The following is a 15,887-nucleotide window of genomic DNA, read 5'->3' as shown; positions in this document are numbered from 1 at the left end:
ACTTGGTCAGTAAGTACATCTAACTACTGCCTAGTATGGAGTGCTCCGTACTGTACTTACTTACAAGTGCATGTAATTTTTACTGTAATAATTTAAATGCTTCGTCTGTACGGGATTGACTTAGTAGTCAACCAGTGAAGCAGCGCCACTAATTACCAAAAAGAGCATAGTGGCGACAATCACTCAGCGGCTGCCCATGTCGCGAACGGCATCAAGGTCAACGATGTGACTTTAACTTTCGCGGCACGTCGTTCACATCAGCGCGACGTCCACGGCGTCCAATGATCTCGAAACAAAGACCTTTTAGCATCATAGAAAAGTTTCATCTCCACATCAGACGCATTGGCATCCTCTTACCCTGACGTCCCATCGCCCCTCATGGCGCCAACCACCAACGCGCTCGAGAAGGCTCTCATCGATGGCACCTGCACGGTATACGCCGCCGATCCAGACACGACGTCCGTCAACAAGGTCCGCCGACACGCCGAGGAGCAACTCGGTCTTGAAGAAGGCTTCTTCGTATGCCCTGAGTGGAAGCAGAAGAGCAAGCTGCTCATCAAGGAATATGTCGTAAGTGCATGTAAATCTTGTCAACACGCCAGCATTCGATAGTGCTCAACAAAAGTGCCTCAGGACAAGCTTCTTGACGGCTGGGTACCCGGACGCGAAGAGAAAAAGGCTCAGTCGAAATCGGGAACCAAGCGTCAGTCCCCGGAAGCAGAGACACCGAGTCCGAAGCGGCACAAACGCGCATCCCCTTCGCGAAAGACGACCAAGGGCGAAGAGTCAAAGGCGAGCTTGGAGAATGAGAGGAATTCAGAAGTAAAAAAGTCGGCAGCACATCGCAAGTCCAAAGCGACCGTGTCAGATGAGCACCATGTCTTGCCGAGCAGCAAATCCTCCGACAACAAGAGGGGGGTTGCATCCAAGGACGAAATGAAAGGCTCCAAGAAAAAGGCCTCCACGGCAGCCAAAAGGGATCCAAAGCTGGCCAAGGCGGCGGCCCGTCGCAAGTCTAACGGGGCTGAATCAGATGAAGATGATTTCCATGCGAACAGTTCCTCATCAGGCGGCAAGCGAAAGGCCAAAGCAGTGGGCGACACGAACGACGAGGGCGATGGCGCAAATCGCGATGGCGACGAAAGCGACAAGGAGTCCGTCAAGAACCAGGACGGCTCGGACGAGGATACAAAGCGGCCGGTGGTCGAGGAGGAGGAGTACTCGGACGTCATTGACGAGCCTCCCCAACCAAAGCGCAGGAAGAAGACCAAAGGCGAAGGGCCGGAACCGGGATCCAAAGCGGCGGCCAAGAAGGCGGCGCCAGAGGACAGCAATGAAGCGGAGATGAAAAGGCTCCAATCCCATCTCGTCAAGTGCGGCATACGCAAGTTGTGGCACAACGAGCTGAAAAGGTACGGAGATGACGTGCGTGCCAAAATACGTCACCTCAAGAAGATGCTCGCCGATGCCGGCATCGAGGGCCGCTTCTCCGAGGCCAAAGCGCGGGAGATCAAGGCGACGCGGGAGCTCCAGGCCGAGGCCGAGGCGGCCCAGGAGATGAACCAGCTATGGGGGATGAACAGCGGTAGGAGAACAAGCCGCAGCAAGAGCAAGGCGATGAAGCCGGACAGTGACGACAGCGAGGCCGATGACGAGCAAAAAGGGGGCGAGCGTGGGGTCGAGGACAAGGACGAGGACGAGGACGGGAGCGAGTACGAGACCTTTGCGTTGAAGCGTCGACGGGCCCAGGCGGACCTCGCCTTTCTGGGCGACGATAGCGATTCGGACTGAGTTCCGGCTCACCGTCACCTCGTGTCTTTTACGACATGACTTGGTGGTCTCGTTGTACGGGCGAGCTGTTTTGTTATTGGGTCAGCGGCGAGTGAGGGAATGAATGAATGAACGAACGAACGAACGGACGAACGAATGAATGAATGGATTCTTGCTCTCATGCGTCACTTGGCTCACGCATTTCCTACGTCGGATATTTCATGTACCTGTAGGTGGCTTGCACAAGCAGAGGAGATGGGACGGGACGGGACGGAACGGGAGCAGAAGCAGGAGTCCATGTCCCAATAGCAACGCCCTCAGTCGGCCCATACTCTGTACACAATCCTCGCACCATACTTTTCTCCCTTCTTCAGCCTCGTCATGTCTCTCCACTCGGGCACGTTGCACGCGTTCACGAACCTGCCCGGCTCACAGCAGAAGCCGCTGCGGGGCCCCCTCCGCGGCGCGCCCTCGACGGCTGGAACGTCGGTGTAGTCGCCCGTATAGAACTGAAAGGCAGGCTCGGTGCTGAGAACTTCGAGATGGATTCCTGTCTTGGGGTGGTGGGCCGAGAGGTGGAGAGCCAGCGAACGGGCGCGTGTGTCGATGGGTACGGAAGAGGGCTCGGTGCCGTCGACGAAGCAGTTGTCGACGCTAGGCTCCGTCGTCGTGAGGACAAAGGGCTTCGTCGTCTCGACGGCCGCGTACGGTACGGGCCGGCCGGTGGGGATGAGGCTGGCATCGACGGGGAGGTGGTTGTTGGTGCCGAGTGTGACGACGGTGCCATCGATGGTGTCATCACCCGTGAGGTTAAAGTACGAGTGATTCGTCATGTTGATCACGGTCTCGTCCGCGCCTCCGACGAGCGAGGCCTCGTATTCGATGCCCAAGACGATGGCCTCCTGGCCATGAAGACGCTGGGTCCCAGTCGTGTAGGTGACGCGGGCTTCGACCGTCCCGGGGAAGCCTTCATCGCCGTCCTCACTCACGAGGGTGAAGGTGACGCTCTCCCCACCTTCGAGACCGTCGATGCCCGGTATCTGTCTGGTGCCCACCGGCCCCGGGCCGTCCCAGATGCGTTTGCCCCAACCGACGATGCCACCGTGCAGACTGTTGGGCCCATTGTTGACGGCGAGCGTGTAGGCGGCACCGTTGAGGTCGTCAATCTTTCCATCTTTGATGCGGTTGGCCACACGACCGATGGTCTCTCCAAAGTACGGCGTGTTATGCTTTACATATTGGTCTTGCGTAGGGAAGCCGAGGACGATGTTGATGCCCTTGACCTTGACAGACTGGATCGTGGCTCCGAGAGGCAGAAAGGTGAAAGGAGCGTCTGGCATGACTGGCTGCCGTGGAAATTGCTGTTTTATGCTTTCTGGAATGATATTTTTTTGGTCGGTGGATTGTTTGATGTGGGGTTTTGGGGTTCTGGGTTCTGGGGAGAGCAATGGAAATTAATCGTTGCAAGCTCGTCTATGGAAGAAGAGGGGTGGTGTCCATGCTCGAAGGTTCGGACCGGAGAGGGGTAAAATAATTACAGCCTCGTTGGACGAGGATGTCGGTATGCATGCCCGCATACCCGCATACTTGTACGGTCGATGACGCAATGAATGAGCTTACGAAGGCGAGCACGGGGATCGTGCAGGAGCCGATCGGATCGTGGAGAGTGGTAATGGGTTACGACAGCTTCCTTCACGATTAGTCACATTACCTTCCTCCGAGTTGCTCACGTATACTTGCACGACCGCAAGTATTGTCGAGGAAATGAACCACTTTCAATTAGTACAAGTGCATCCATAGATTTGTTGTATTCATATGGAAAGGTCGATTGATTGATCCATGACCCGGCAATTCTTCCCTCCGACATTAGACGTCATCGCCGAGCTGAAAGAGAAATGCCATTGAATAAAATGCTGAGTGAAACCTGCCAGCGAGTGCGTACATGCCTTGCCTTGAACGTTGCTCTATTCCTTCCTACGTATTCAAATTCGTGCTTCCCAAACAGAATGGTGTGTCCTGCGTACAACATCCAACCTTGCAGCCGTGCATGTATGATCCACTCACCAACAGACTCTCCTCTGTACAGACCACAAGAGTAAATACCCTGATCAAATGAACTACTCGTACCTACTGCTTTCGACTGCGAGAATACGCGCCCCTTCACGAACGGATAACGGCGGCAGCAGCTAGGAGCTCAATGGTGTTGAGGATCCCGTGGATCAATCAGAGGTACGATGCATATTCGGTGGCATTTTGGAATCTTTGTCTAATTTTCGGTCAAATACCGATACTTTTAGACCGGAATAAGGAGAGCATGAAGATTGCCAGTGCTGGGTGATGAGCCGAGTGCGACAGGCTGTTCCTGAGGCAAAACAGCATACCATCATTTAAAGCAGGTGCCGCTTCGGCTTAGTCGTCAATATCGATCGCCTTCTGTTGGTAATATGGCCCAGGTGATCTGGCTGAACCTTTATATACGCGAGAACCGTTATGGAGGGTCGACTTTCCATTTAACGACTCCCCCCTCGACCTCTTGGGCTCATCCTCGCTCCCTGAAGAGACCAACAATCCTCATTTCCACTCTGTTAGTAGATATCGCAGCGTATTCAGGCACTTTCCGTTTTGCCATGGGCACCAAACCCGAAATTTATACATGAATAATTATCAATGCCCTACATCTTATGCATCTGCAAACCGGCACGGGTCGACGCAGGCGGCAGTCATGTGGGTGAGGCTTCCCCCAAAGAGAGACAACCAAGTACCAAGCATAGCACTTCATCTAGTCATTCAAAATTTCCGTTCCAAGCGCCTCCGCATCTCCAGCTTTTAATCACCTTGCAGTATCCAACCGATAGGAATCGACATGTCCCCAGATCCGCCTGCTATTCGACATGCTCGCCTCTGAACCCGAGCCACGGGGTTCTGCAGCGTAATTGTCACAGTGGTTGGGGGTGGACTCCTCTATCGGATGGGACTTTGGGCTGATATTGTGGCCCACAAGGTAAGGTGGTAGGTTCTCTGGAGCTCTATCTTGTGCTATATTTGTGACGTACGCTGGTACAACTCCTCAGACTGCCAGAGAGACGTCAGAGATCTGATGTGTCACTGAACAGTGCAATATTCATGAGAGAGAGAGTCAATGTATTTGCCATCCGTGCGGTGCAGATGTACCAATATGTGCCCCCTTACCGAGAACACCTCCTACAGGAGCAGTCATGACGTGGCGTTGACACTGAACCCAAGTGGCCGGCGTGGCACTACTGGGACTGCGCGTGGCTGTCTTCGCCTGTAATATGTGATGCTGCAGTGCCGGTACTGTGTTGCACATGGCTGTTGGCCTATATAGCAAGAGAAGAGAAGAAGTTGCGAAGCAATAATGTCGGGTATTCGCTGTCTTGTTAGTGCATCATTCGCTATGCAGTCGTTGCAAGTGAAGAGGGTGGCGAGGCGTAAATGGAGTCAAGAATATCCTAATGCCCACTTCAATCAGGACGAAAGAACATGCAAATGATAGCGACGGCATGCACTGCCAGTATTGTTGTCGTCATTTTGTTTTCTTGTTGGCATTAATTCCCACACACGCACGCTTCATTTGAGAGCGAACCAACCGTGCCGTCATACAAGCACGTCTGTCTCGTCGTCGCCTGGCCTAGGCATTAATCATGCATGCGGTGTGACTCTCCACGTGCCTGCGAAGCCGACACTAATACTCCTTTGCAAGCTCGGCCACTAAACCTTGCCTCTGCAGCCATATCAATAATGACCATTTCCCCCAAACCAGACGCAATTCGATTTTGGTCCTTGTCCATCTATTCTGCATTTTTGGCTCATTCCCGCATCGAGAACACGATTGTTGGCATCGCATACAAGACATCCATCGGCCAGTCAGTCACCTGGTTGAGGACAGACGAAACTAAGCGGTGTGCCGACGACACATCATCCATCTCGCACAAATGGCTGGGAGCTCGCCCGCGTCCACGCCCAAGCGCAAGCGTGGCGAGGCGCTCCCGGTCACCCCCGTCAAATTCTCCTTCGACATGTCACAAAGGGAGCGACCGGGGGATCGCAGCGACAGCCCAAGGTCCATGGTTGCCCGCCGCTTCCGCGGCCTCGTGCTGGACGGCGATGGTGGGGGTGGGGGAGGCAGTGGGGTTGACGCTGACGTCGACGACACCGACGTCAACCACCATGATGGCATATTTTCGGATGTCGATGCCAGGAAGCGGCATAGAGCTGCCCCCGCGGAGCCTGTGATTTCGGAATCAACCTGCATGCCCGCATCCGATGTCGCCATTCCATCGACGGAGCCTGCAGAGGGAAGTCCGACCCCGGAGAGGTGGATGCCCGTCGTCGACCACCCAGCAGACCATGGAATTCCCGGGAGGAAACGAACAGGCACGCCCCCGCTGCGGCTCAAGAAGTCGCCGGCCAAAGAGCACCTCCCGACCGAGGCCGAGTTGTCGGTGGCTGACCCCGTTCGTGCCGCCCTGACGTGGCACGAGGACGAAATCACCATCTACGATGCCAACGACGCCGACGACGACGGCACCGGCATCAACGGCGTCGGCTTCAAGCCCACCCCGGCCATGGCACAGGCTCGAGCTCTCAAGAGGCGCCAACAGTTGGCCGAGTACCGGAGGCGAGAGGAGAACGAGGCCCGCGCGAGGCGCAGCCAGAGACGCCGACAGCATTCGCCGTCGCAGTCTGGAGCCGTCACGAAGAAGCGGTCGCCTACGAGGAGGGTGCGGTTCATGGACGACAGCCAGCATAAGATTGCTGTCACCTCCATCTAATATCTTCGTTTCCTTTGCTCGCCTTTCTCTTTCTTCCCTTTTACTTTCGGTATCGTTTCATGGCAAGGGAGGGCACCGCACTTCGTAAGGGGCGGCCTGTGGTGTTTTCGGCGTTTGCATGTCTCCATCTAATATCTTCGTTTTCTTTGCTCGCCTTTCTCTTTCTTCCCTTTTACTTTCGGTATCGTTTCATGGCAAGGGAGGGCACCGCACTTCGTAAGGGGCGGCCTGTGGTGTTTTCGGCGTTTGCATGTGTGCATGACTTGACTTGGGATGATGCATGCTGTCACTGGTAGGGACAGGCCGGTATGAATTAGGACGACGATGCAGAACTGGACCCATGAAATACCATGGCTGGATACTGATTTAATAACAATCCCATCGCATTTGTGTCTAGCCTGGCCTCTCCAATACTGGACATTGCATCCATCTTCGCATACATCCATTATCCAATCATGGCCTTCCCACCGTTTTATCCTTGGGTCAACTCGTGACGGGTATGGGCGTAGCCAAGGCTACCAAAACTTGTACCAAGCTTTCTGCCCAGCCTTCCTCTCCGCCTCCTGCTCGGCCTGCTCCCTCTGCTTCTCCGCTGCCTTTCGCGCCAACTCCCTTCTGTTCTCCGACACAACCTCGATGTGGCGCTTCATCTGGATACGTTCCGCCCGCCGCCGATACTGACAGTATTCGTACGATAGCGTGCTTCCCAGCAGGAAAAACCCGACGGCCCAGTTGGCCGCTTTGGTCGCATTTCCTGTTGTTCACACTTTGTTAGGGAACCGATCAAGATCAGGCCTGCTGCACCTTTCAAGCTCTCGACGCACCGTGGAGAACAAACTTCAAGCCGCCGAGTCCGGCGCCCGAAGCGATGCCGGCCAGGAACCCCTGTCGTGCGCAGGGTGTCGTCGCGACGGTGGCAAAGTCTTCCGTCTTGATCATCGACACGGCCTCCGAGATTGTCGGTCGCGCATTGGCCGCTGCTGTGCCGGCCTCTTGAGCCTCCTGCTGACCTCCCGTCGATTGCCCATCATTCTGCGCTATCGGCTTCGACCAGACGTGGAGCGTCTTCTGATTTGGATTCGGCGGCTCATGATCCGTGTTGGGCGCCATTTCTGGCTACCTTGGCTGCGCGATGGGTAGCATGGAGAATAGAATCGATGCCAAGTTGTCATTCAGATTCCGTCCTCTCGCCCAGCATCTTTCTGGCCGACGAGACCCAGCACTGCTCGGCCAGGATCATCCAGTCCAGTTAGTAGTGTCCACTCGACCGACAGCTCTGCTAGTTGTCCCCACCGCCTGTGGCTGAGGTACCGAGGCGCTGCCGTTCTCAGTGGAGCAACGAAAAAAAACCCATTAAAGAACGGATGTGGCGCATGCTGCGTCTTGCGCGATCTAGCGCGTGCAGGCGCGTCTCCCCAATGCTGGAAACACCCTAGCTTCACTTTAGGTTTGAATACTTGGATCGTGGTTGTCCAGTAACCAATTGTTTGGCCATTGAATCTGTACCCCATCTACCCCATCCATACTCAGACTCCCCTCCCATCGTCAGCTGCACAACTGATTTCCCTTCGAAGCATCATTCCAACTTTCTCTCTCACGCAGGTCCAGCCCATCTAGCTCGTCCGACGCCATCCATGACGACTATCAAGAAATCCCGAAAACCCTCGCTCTCGTAACGCGAGCTTTGGCAAATCCTCACCGGCCGCCTGTCCTCGGACGCACGACGAGGCCGTCGCCATGCCCAACACGAGCCTCCGACGTCCGCAAAAGGGCTTCCGCCGGGGCGGGAAATCGGCATACCATGGAGCGCGAACCGCTCGCACCTTCACCGCCTCGTCCAGGGTCGAGGCCACCTCGGCCGATGAAAAGTGGGAGCGCACCCGCCTGGCCCAGTCGATCGACGACAGCATGGGCTTTTCGCGCCACGAGGGCGGCAAGAAGAAGGAGGGCTGGTTGGTCAACGTTCAGCCAACGTCCATCGAGGACGACAGGATACCCGGAGGTCGCGCCGCCCTCGACTGCTACTTCATCGAGCACGACGGCTTGACTTTCAAGGCGACCGTCGAGTTCGACCCCTACTTCCTCATCGCCGTCAAGAAGGGGCACGAGTCCGAGGTGGAAGAATGGGTCAAGCGAGTGGCGGGTGGCGGCGTCGTCAAGACCATCCGGAGGGTCGAGAAGGATGACCTCAACGTGCCGAACCACCTGCTCGGCCACCGGCGGACCTTTCTCGAACTCAAGTTTGCCAATGTCGGCGACCTCATGGCCGCGAGGAAAGACATCATGCCGGTGGCGGAGAAGAACAGGAAGAATATGAATGCCATGGACGCCTACGCCGAGGCCGCCACGTAAGCACTTCCCGAGCCACCCTCCATGTCGGCCATTGACCTTGACCCTGACCCTAACCTTGCTTGACCTGGACAGAGCCAATGCCGACTTGGACCTTTTTGATGACGATTTACGAGATAACGACCGAGCGACGAACAACTCATTTGCGGAAGCGAGCGACTACATCGTCGACATTCGCGAGTACGACGTACCGTACCACGTGCGAGTAATGATAGATTTAGGTGAGCCTCTCGCTTTTACGGCCCGGCTGTCCTCCTGTCTACTGACGCGAACTAACCCTCCGGTACAGATATACGAGTCGGCAAGTGGTATTTTGTCGAAGTCAAGCACGGTGTCACAAGAATCTGGCCAAACGAATCGGTATCGCTGCCTGCCGACCCCGTCGTCATGGCCTACGACATCGAAACCACGAAACTGCCACTCAAGTTTCCCGATGCCGCCATTGACCAGGTCATGATGATATCGTACATGATCGATGGTCAAGGCTTCCTCATCACCAACCGCGAAATCATTTCCGAGGACATTGGCGATTTCGACTATACGCCCAAACCCGAATACCCGGGCTCCTTCATGATCTTCAACGAGCCCAACGAAAAGGCCGTCATCGAACGTTTCTTCCTTCACATCAAGGAGGCCCGCCCAACCGTCATCGCCACCTACAACGGTGATTTTTTCGATTGGCCCTTTGTCGAAGCCAGAGCGAGCGTCAACGGCATCGACATGTACCGCGAGATAGGGTGGAGAAAGGACAACGATGACCAGTACAAGTGCAGCTACAGCGTCCACATGGATTGCTTCCACTGGGTCAACCGAGACTCGTATCTGCCGCAGGGATCTCGTGGCCTAAAGGCCGTCACCGTCGCCAAGCTTGGCTACGACCCCGACGAACTAGATCCCGAGCTGATGACGCCGTACGCCATCGAACGACCGCAAACACTGGCGGAGTATTCCGTGTCCGACGCCGTCGCAACCTACTACCTCTACATGAAATACGTCCACCCTTTCATCTTCTCTCTCTGTACCATCCTGCCGCTCGGAGGCGATGATACCTTGCGCAAAGGCACCGGCACCCTCTGCGAGATGCTGCTCATGGTCCAGGCTTTCGAGAAGGAGATCGTCTTGCCGAACAAGCACCAGTCGCCCAAGGAAGCCTTTTGGGATGGACACCTGCTCGACTCGGAGACATATGTCGGCGGTCACGTCGAGAGCATAGAAGCCGGCGTATTTCGCGCCGACATCCCCGTCGACTTTTCCGTCGACCCGGCCGCCATCGACGAGCTGCTGAAGGACCTGGACTCTGCCCTGAAATTCGTCATCACGGTGGAGGAGAAGAAGTCGCTCGACGACGTCGAGAACTACGAAGAGGTAAAGCAGCAGATCGTCGAAAAGCTCACGAGCTTGCGGGAAACGCCCAAGTGCCTCGAGCGGCCGCTGATATACCACTTGGACGTCGCTTCCATGTACCCCAATATCATGACAACCAACCGACTCCAACCGGATTCCATGATTTCGGAATCCGACTGCGCCGCCTGCGACTTTAATCGCCCAGGGAAAACCTGCGATAGGCGGATGCCGTGGGCGTGGCGAGGAGAGTATCTGCCGGCCAAACGAGATGAGTACAACATGATCCGGCATGCTCTCGAAAACGAAAAATTTCCCGGCAAGACACCTCATGCGCCGATGCGAACGTTTCAGGAGTTGAGCGTCGATGAGCAGGCTGCCCTGACACGGAAGAGACTGCAATTATACTCGCAAAAGGTGTATCACAAGATCCACGACTCCACCACCATCGTCCGAGAGGCCATCATCTGCCAGCGGGAGAACCCCTTCTACATCAACACTGTCCGCGACTTCCGCGATCGTCGCTACGATTACAAGGGCAAAGCAAAAGTCTGGAAGGGCAAGACGGATGCGCTGAAATCCTCTGGTGCCTCGGCCACCGACGTCGAGGCGGCCAAGAAGATGATCATCGTCTACGATTCCTTGCAGCTCGCTCACAAGGTCATTCTGAACTCCTTCTACGGCTACGTCATGAGAAAGGGCTCGCGCTGGTACTCTATGGAAATGGCGGGCGTCACCTGCTTGACCGGTGCCACCATCATCCAGATGGCCCGACAGCTGGTCGAGCGTTTGGGCCGCCCGCTCGAGCTCGATACGGACGGCATCTGGTGCATGTTGCCGGCAACTTTTCCCGAAGACTTCTCCTTCAAGCTCAAGAATGGCAAGAAGTTTAGCATCTCCTATCCCTGCGTCATGTTGAACCACCTCGTTCACGACCGTTTCACGAACCATCAATACCAGACTCTCGTCGACAAGAAGGCGTTCAAGTACGAGACCCACAGCGACAACTCCATCTTCTTCGAGGTCGACGGCCCCTACAAGGCCATGGTCCTTCCGACGTCCAAGGAGGAAGATAAGAATTTGAAGAAGCGGTACGCCGTCTTCAACGACGATGGCAGCCTCGCCGAGCTGAAGGGGTTCGAGGTCAAGCGCCGTGGCGAGCTGAAGCTCATCAAGATTTTCCAGCAGCAGATTTTCAAGTTCTTCCTCGAGGGAAGTGACCTCACCGAGTGCTACAATGCGGTTGCCAAGGTGGCGAACCGATGGCTCGACGTCCTGCACGGAAAGGGATCCACGCTCGCGGACGAGGAGCTCATGGAGCTCATTTCCGAGAACCGAAGCATGTCCAAGACGTTGGAGGAGTACGGTAGCCAAAAGTCGACGAGCATCACGACGGCCAAGCGCTTGGCCGATTTTCTGGGCGAGCAGATGGTCAAGGACAAGGGACTGAACTGCAAGTTCATCATCTGCGCGAAGCCACGCAACGCGCCCGTCACGGAGCGAGCCATCCCTGTCGCCATCTTCTCGGCCGAGGAATCCGTCAAGCGCACATACCTGAAGAAGTGGTTCAAGGAAGAACCTGCCGACACCGATCCCCGCGCACTCCTCGACTGGGACTACTACCTGGATCGGTTGGGGTCGGTGATCCAGAAACTCATCACCATCCCCGCAGCGTTGCAGAAGGTCAGGAACCCGGTACCACGCGTGCCTCATCCTGACTGGCTGCAAAGACGAATCAACATCAAGGAGGACAAGATGAAGCAGAAGAAGGTCACGGACATGTTCAGCAAGGCACCACTGGGAGACATCACGAACCTTGGCGGGGCTCGGAGCATGGACGACATGGAAGATTTTGGCTCGAGGCTTCTGAAACCAAAAACCGTCAGCGCGGCGATCGCATCGACGCAGCAGTCAATGGCGCAGAAGCGCAAGTCCCCGGAGCCGGATGAGGATACGGACCCGATGGCGGCCTTGCCAGCGGAGGTGCCCAACGCGTCCAAGGACTACGTCGCCTTTCTGCAGTACCAGAAGACGAAGTGGAAGTTGCAGAAGCAGGCGCGCCTGCGCAGGAGGCAGTTGTTCGGCGAGCGAAAGGGCGTCACGGGCGGGAACAGCAACATCGAGCAGACCTTCCGAAAGCAGGCTCACCTCACCTTCATGAACACCTGGCAGCTACTCCATCTGAAGTCGACGGACAGCCCGGGGGTTGTGACGGCGCATATTCTGATCGACAGCAAGATCCACGCCATCAAGATCAAGGTTCCGCGGCAAGTCTTTCTCAACCTCAAGAGCGACGAGCTCCCCGACGTCGACATTGACGGCTGCGAGGTGGAGCAGGTCAACTACACGCTTCCCAACGGGCATCCGTCCAGCCATCTCTTCAAGCTCACGGTGCCGGAGGACGTTTACTTCCATGAAGCAGACAAGTTCTCCCTCCTGTTTAACCATGCCAGTGTCGAGGGCGTATACGAAAAGCAGGTGCCGCTCAACGTCCGCGCCGTTCTGCAGCTCGGCAACCTCTGCACCATCGACGAGCAGCAGCAAGGCGTTCTCGGCAAGGGGCTGGAAGCCGGTTTTGATCTGAGCGGGCTCAAGCGGCCGACGAAGACGCGGACGTACCTCGAGTCGTCTCCTCTGGCCTACATTTACATATCGCACATCACGGCCGGAGAGCGGCAGATCTTTGGCATCTTCTCGACGACGAGCGACCGAGCCCACGTCGTCATCCTACAGCGGAGCAGAGACTCCGGCCAGGACCTGCCCAACATCACGAGGCTGTACGCCGAGATGCTGTCGAAGCGGGTGGAGGAGGCGGCGGGCACGAACTGGCAGGACTGCTTCCGGTACCAAGAAAAGGTCAGCTTTAAGATCACGCAAGTGACGACGCGACGCAAGGCGCATCTCGAGATTGGCGACGTCGTCCGGAGGATGCGCAAGGATGAGACGAGGCCGCAGATGATGGTGATTCAGTCGTCGCAACGGAACCTCCTGGTCTACGACGTGCCCATCCTCGGCGAGTTTCCCATCCTGCCGCTCAAGTACGACGCCGCCGACAGCTCGCTGCCCCCTCTAGGCTGGCAGTCCGTCGTGGCCCGTCGGCTTGTCGGACACTACCTCGGGCTGGGCTCGTGGGTACTGCATCTCACGGCGCTGGCTCGGTACGGCGACGTCCCTCTGTGCAACCTCGAGCGGGACGACCCTCGGTTCCTCATCGACATCGCCTACGCCCGACGGCTGCAAGCCAACGACGTCGTGCTGTGGTGGTCGGCCGGCCCGCGTCCTGACCATGCGGGATATGAGAGGGATGACGTGCTGGGGCCGCTCGATACGGTCAAGATGCCGAGCGTCAACAACCCGGGCACCTTCTCATCCGTCTGCATCGACCTTGAGGTGCGGAACCTGAGCATCAACACGATCCTGACGTCGTCGCTCATCAACGAGCTCGAAGGCGCCGATTCGGTGTCGTTCAATCCCACTGCCGACGGCTCCGACACGCTCGCGTCGGAGAACGCCTTTGCCAACGCCGGCGTCCTTGTCCTGCGCGAGATGGTCAAGGCTTGGTGGGCCGAGGCGTGCAAGGGCAGCACCATGGCCGACATACTGGTGCAGCACCTCGTCCGGTGGGTGGAGAACCCGGACTCGTTCATGTACGACCGCGCGCTGCACTACTACGTCCAGATGATGTCCCGCAAAGCCTTCCAGCAGCTCATGGGAGACTTTCGACGGGTCGGCTCCCAGGTCGTCTTCGCCAACGCCAACCGGCTCATCCTGCAAACGACCAAGGCCGAGGTGGGCAACGCGTTCGCCTACAGCCAGTACGTCATCAAGTCGATCAAGAGCAAGCCGCTCTTTCACTTCATTGACCTCGAGATCAAGGAGTACTGGGACTACCTCGTCTGGTACGACGAGTTCAACTACGGCGGCAAGGCGTGCCAGGAGGTGGTGGAAGCCGAGCAGCAGAATCTCGAGACGGTCATGAACTGGCAGATGGCCACTTTTTTGCCCGCCCGGTTACAGCCTCCCTTTCAGGAATGGGTCATCGAGTTCATCCGGCTCATGCACACCCTCAAGCGGCCGGACGCAGGCAACGACGTGGACGGGACCCAGAGGCTCACGCAACTGCCGAGCCGCGACGAGGAGGGCAAAGGGGGGGAAGTAATTCTCGGAAAGGCGTTCGAGAAGCCGCTGAGGAAAGCGATAGCGGCACTCATCAGCCAGCAGAAGCGCGAGCTCCTCCATGCCGAGCTCGCCGGAGACTACACCTTCCCGGTCCTGCCGGGTTCTCACCTGAAGCACCGGGGCGGCGCCGTGCTCGAGCTCGTCAAGTGCCTCATGCAGGTGCTGTCCCTCGACAAGAACATCAACCTCGAAGCGCGGCTGGTGCGGAAAGAGCTGCTCGCGCTCTTCGACGTCCGCGAGTTCTCCAAGGACGGTACCTTCACGAACCCGTCGGAGAGCCTGCGGCTGGCGCAGGTGTCGTGCGACAGCTGCACCATGGCACGCGACCTCGACTTCTGCCGCGACGAGGAACTGCTACGGGCGGGCGGCAAGGGCGACGAGGATGGTCAGCGGCAACCGTGGCAGTGCAGCTTCTGCCACGCCGAGTTCGACCGGATCGCGATGGAGGAGCGGCTGGTGAGCACGGTGCAGTCGTGGGTGGTCGAGTGGACGACGCAGGACGTCGCATGCGCCAAGTGCGGCGCGCTGCGCGTCAACGATTTGATGGAGCACTGCACCTGCAGCGGGGAGTGGAGGGAGCTCGTATCGCGGGACGAGGTGACGAGGAAGCTAGCGGTAATGAGACGGGTGGCCAGCTTCTACCAGCTTCGCATGCTCGGGGATGTCGTGGAGGGAATGTACGCAGAGATCTGACGGGGAGCATGGGGAGAAGGGGGGGGAGGGGAAAGGAGAGGGGTGATGGGCAGGGGTCGGCGGTTTCTGGCCTGGACTGCTGCTCACATCTGGTGTTTTTGAATAATCTGCATATTGGTAGGCCAGCCTGAAATACATGACATTGCATCTCCGCCTGTTGCTCGGTGTCAACGCCAAGTCGGCTCGGGTGTGCATCGAATGTGTAAACCAGCCAGCACGCTGCCCACAGCCCTGGTAGGTACTTTCATAGCACAGTACAGCGGCATGGGCTGCACCGGGAACAAAAGCCACAGGCCAGGCTATGAGAAGCAATAACTGTGCAGATGCTGGCCGTCGGATGTCACGAACCAACCAGGGGGCCGGGCTGATGCCCCCCCCTCCCCCCCCCCTTGAGCAACACGACGCCACGACTCCAAGCTGACATGGACGGGCGGCCGGCTGTCTGCTGAGAAATCCTACTCATGGTCGAGGGAGCAGTTCGTCCTTATTCCCGCGAGCCTGCAACCGGTACGGAGATTCATCTGGTTCGTTCGACCTGGGCAGGACCTCGATGAAGACGCGAGATGGCCATTTTCTCCTCGGTGATGCGGCGAGGGATACTTTGCAATATGCGCTCTCCTGCGAACATGAAGGCACAGGGGTGGTCCATATTTATCAGGGCTCGTTTGTGCATGTGGATATGCATGCATGCACCACATCGAGGGTTCGAACAACGTCGAATCCCAGCTGACAGCTGCGAAACCCCTCAATCTTCCTCTCCAG

General features: G+C 57.1%; 5 protein-coding genes across 5 annotated transcripts; 3 read left to right on the top strand and 2 right to left on the bottom strand.

The window, feature by feature from the left end:
• Positions 1-378: 378 nt before the first annotated feature.
• Positions 379-1,791, top strand: DCS_06812 (transcriptional regulator; the record flags this gene model as incomplete). Its single annotated transcript, XM_040804099.1, has 2 exons — positions 379-570; positions 634-1,791. 2 exons carry the CDS (start codon positions 379-381, stop codon positions 1,789-1,791), a joined length of 1,350 nt encoding a protein of 449 aa, XP_040654203.1.
• A 296-nt stretch (positions 1,792-2,087) lies between these two features.
• On the bottom strand, positions 2,088-3,110 carry DCS_06811 (aldose-1-epimerase; the record flags this gene model as incomplete). Its single annotated transcript, XM_040804098.1, has 1 exon — positions 2,088-3,110. The coding sequence occupies one exon, from the start codon at positions 3,108-3,110 to the stop codon at positions 2,088-2,090; it is 1,023 nt and encodes a 340-aa protein (XP_040654202.1).
• A 2,613-nt stretch (positions 3,111-5,723) lies between these two features.
• Positions 5,724-6,563, top strand: DCS_06810 (uncharacterized protein; the record flags this gene model as incomplete). The annotated part of the gene is made up of 1 exon (XM_040804097.1): positions 5,724-6,563. The coding sequence occupies one exon, from the start codon at positions 5,724-5,726 to the stop codon at positions 6,561-6,563; it is 840 nt and encodes a 279-aa protein (XP_040654201.1).
• A 515-nt stretch (positions 6,564-7,078) lies between these two features.
• Positions 7,079-7,673, bottom strand: DCS_06809 (uncharacterized protein; the record flags this gene model as incomplete). Its single annotated transcript, XM_040804096.1, has 2 exons — positions 7,079-7,317; positions 7,388-7,673. 2 exons carry the CDS (start codon positions 7,671-7,673, stop codon positions 7,079-7,081), a joined length of 525 nt encoding a protein of 174 aa, XP_040654200.1.
• Positions 7,674-8,300: 627 nt separating this feature from the next.
• DCS_06808 (DNA polymerase epsilon) lies at positions 8,301-15,125 on the top strand (the record flags this gene model as incomplete). Its single annotated transcript, XM_040804095.1, has 3 exons — positions 8,301-8,911; positions 8,988-9,133; positions 9,202-15,125. The coding sequence occupies 3 exons, from the start codon at positions 8,301-8,303 to the stop codon at positions 15,123-15,125; spliced, it is 6,681 nt and encodes a 2,226-aa protein (XP_040654199.1).
• Between the last annotated feature and the right edge of the window lie 762 nt (positions 15,126-15,887).

The sequence above is a fragment of the Drechmeria coniospora genome, chromosome 03, assembly GCF_001625195.1.
Source record: "Drechmeria coniospora strain ARSEF 6962 chromosome 03, whole genome shotgun sequence".
NCBI lineage: Eukaryota > Fungi > Ascomycota > Sordariomycetes > Hypocreales > Ophiocordycipitaceae > Drechmeria > Drechmeria coniospora.
This window is presented reverse-complemented; position numbering and strand designations above follow the sequence as displayed.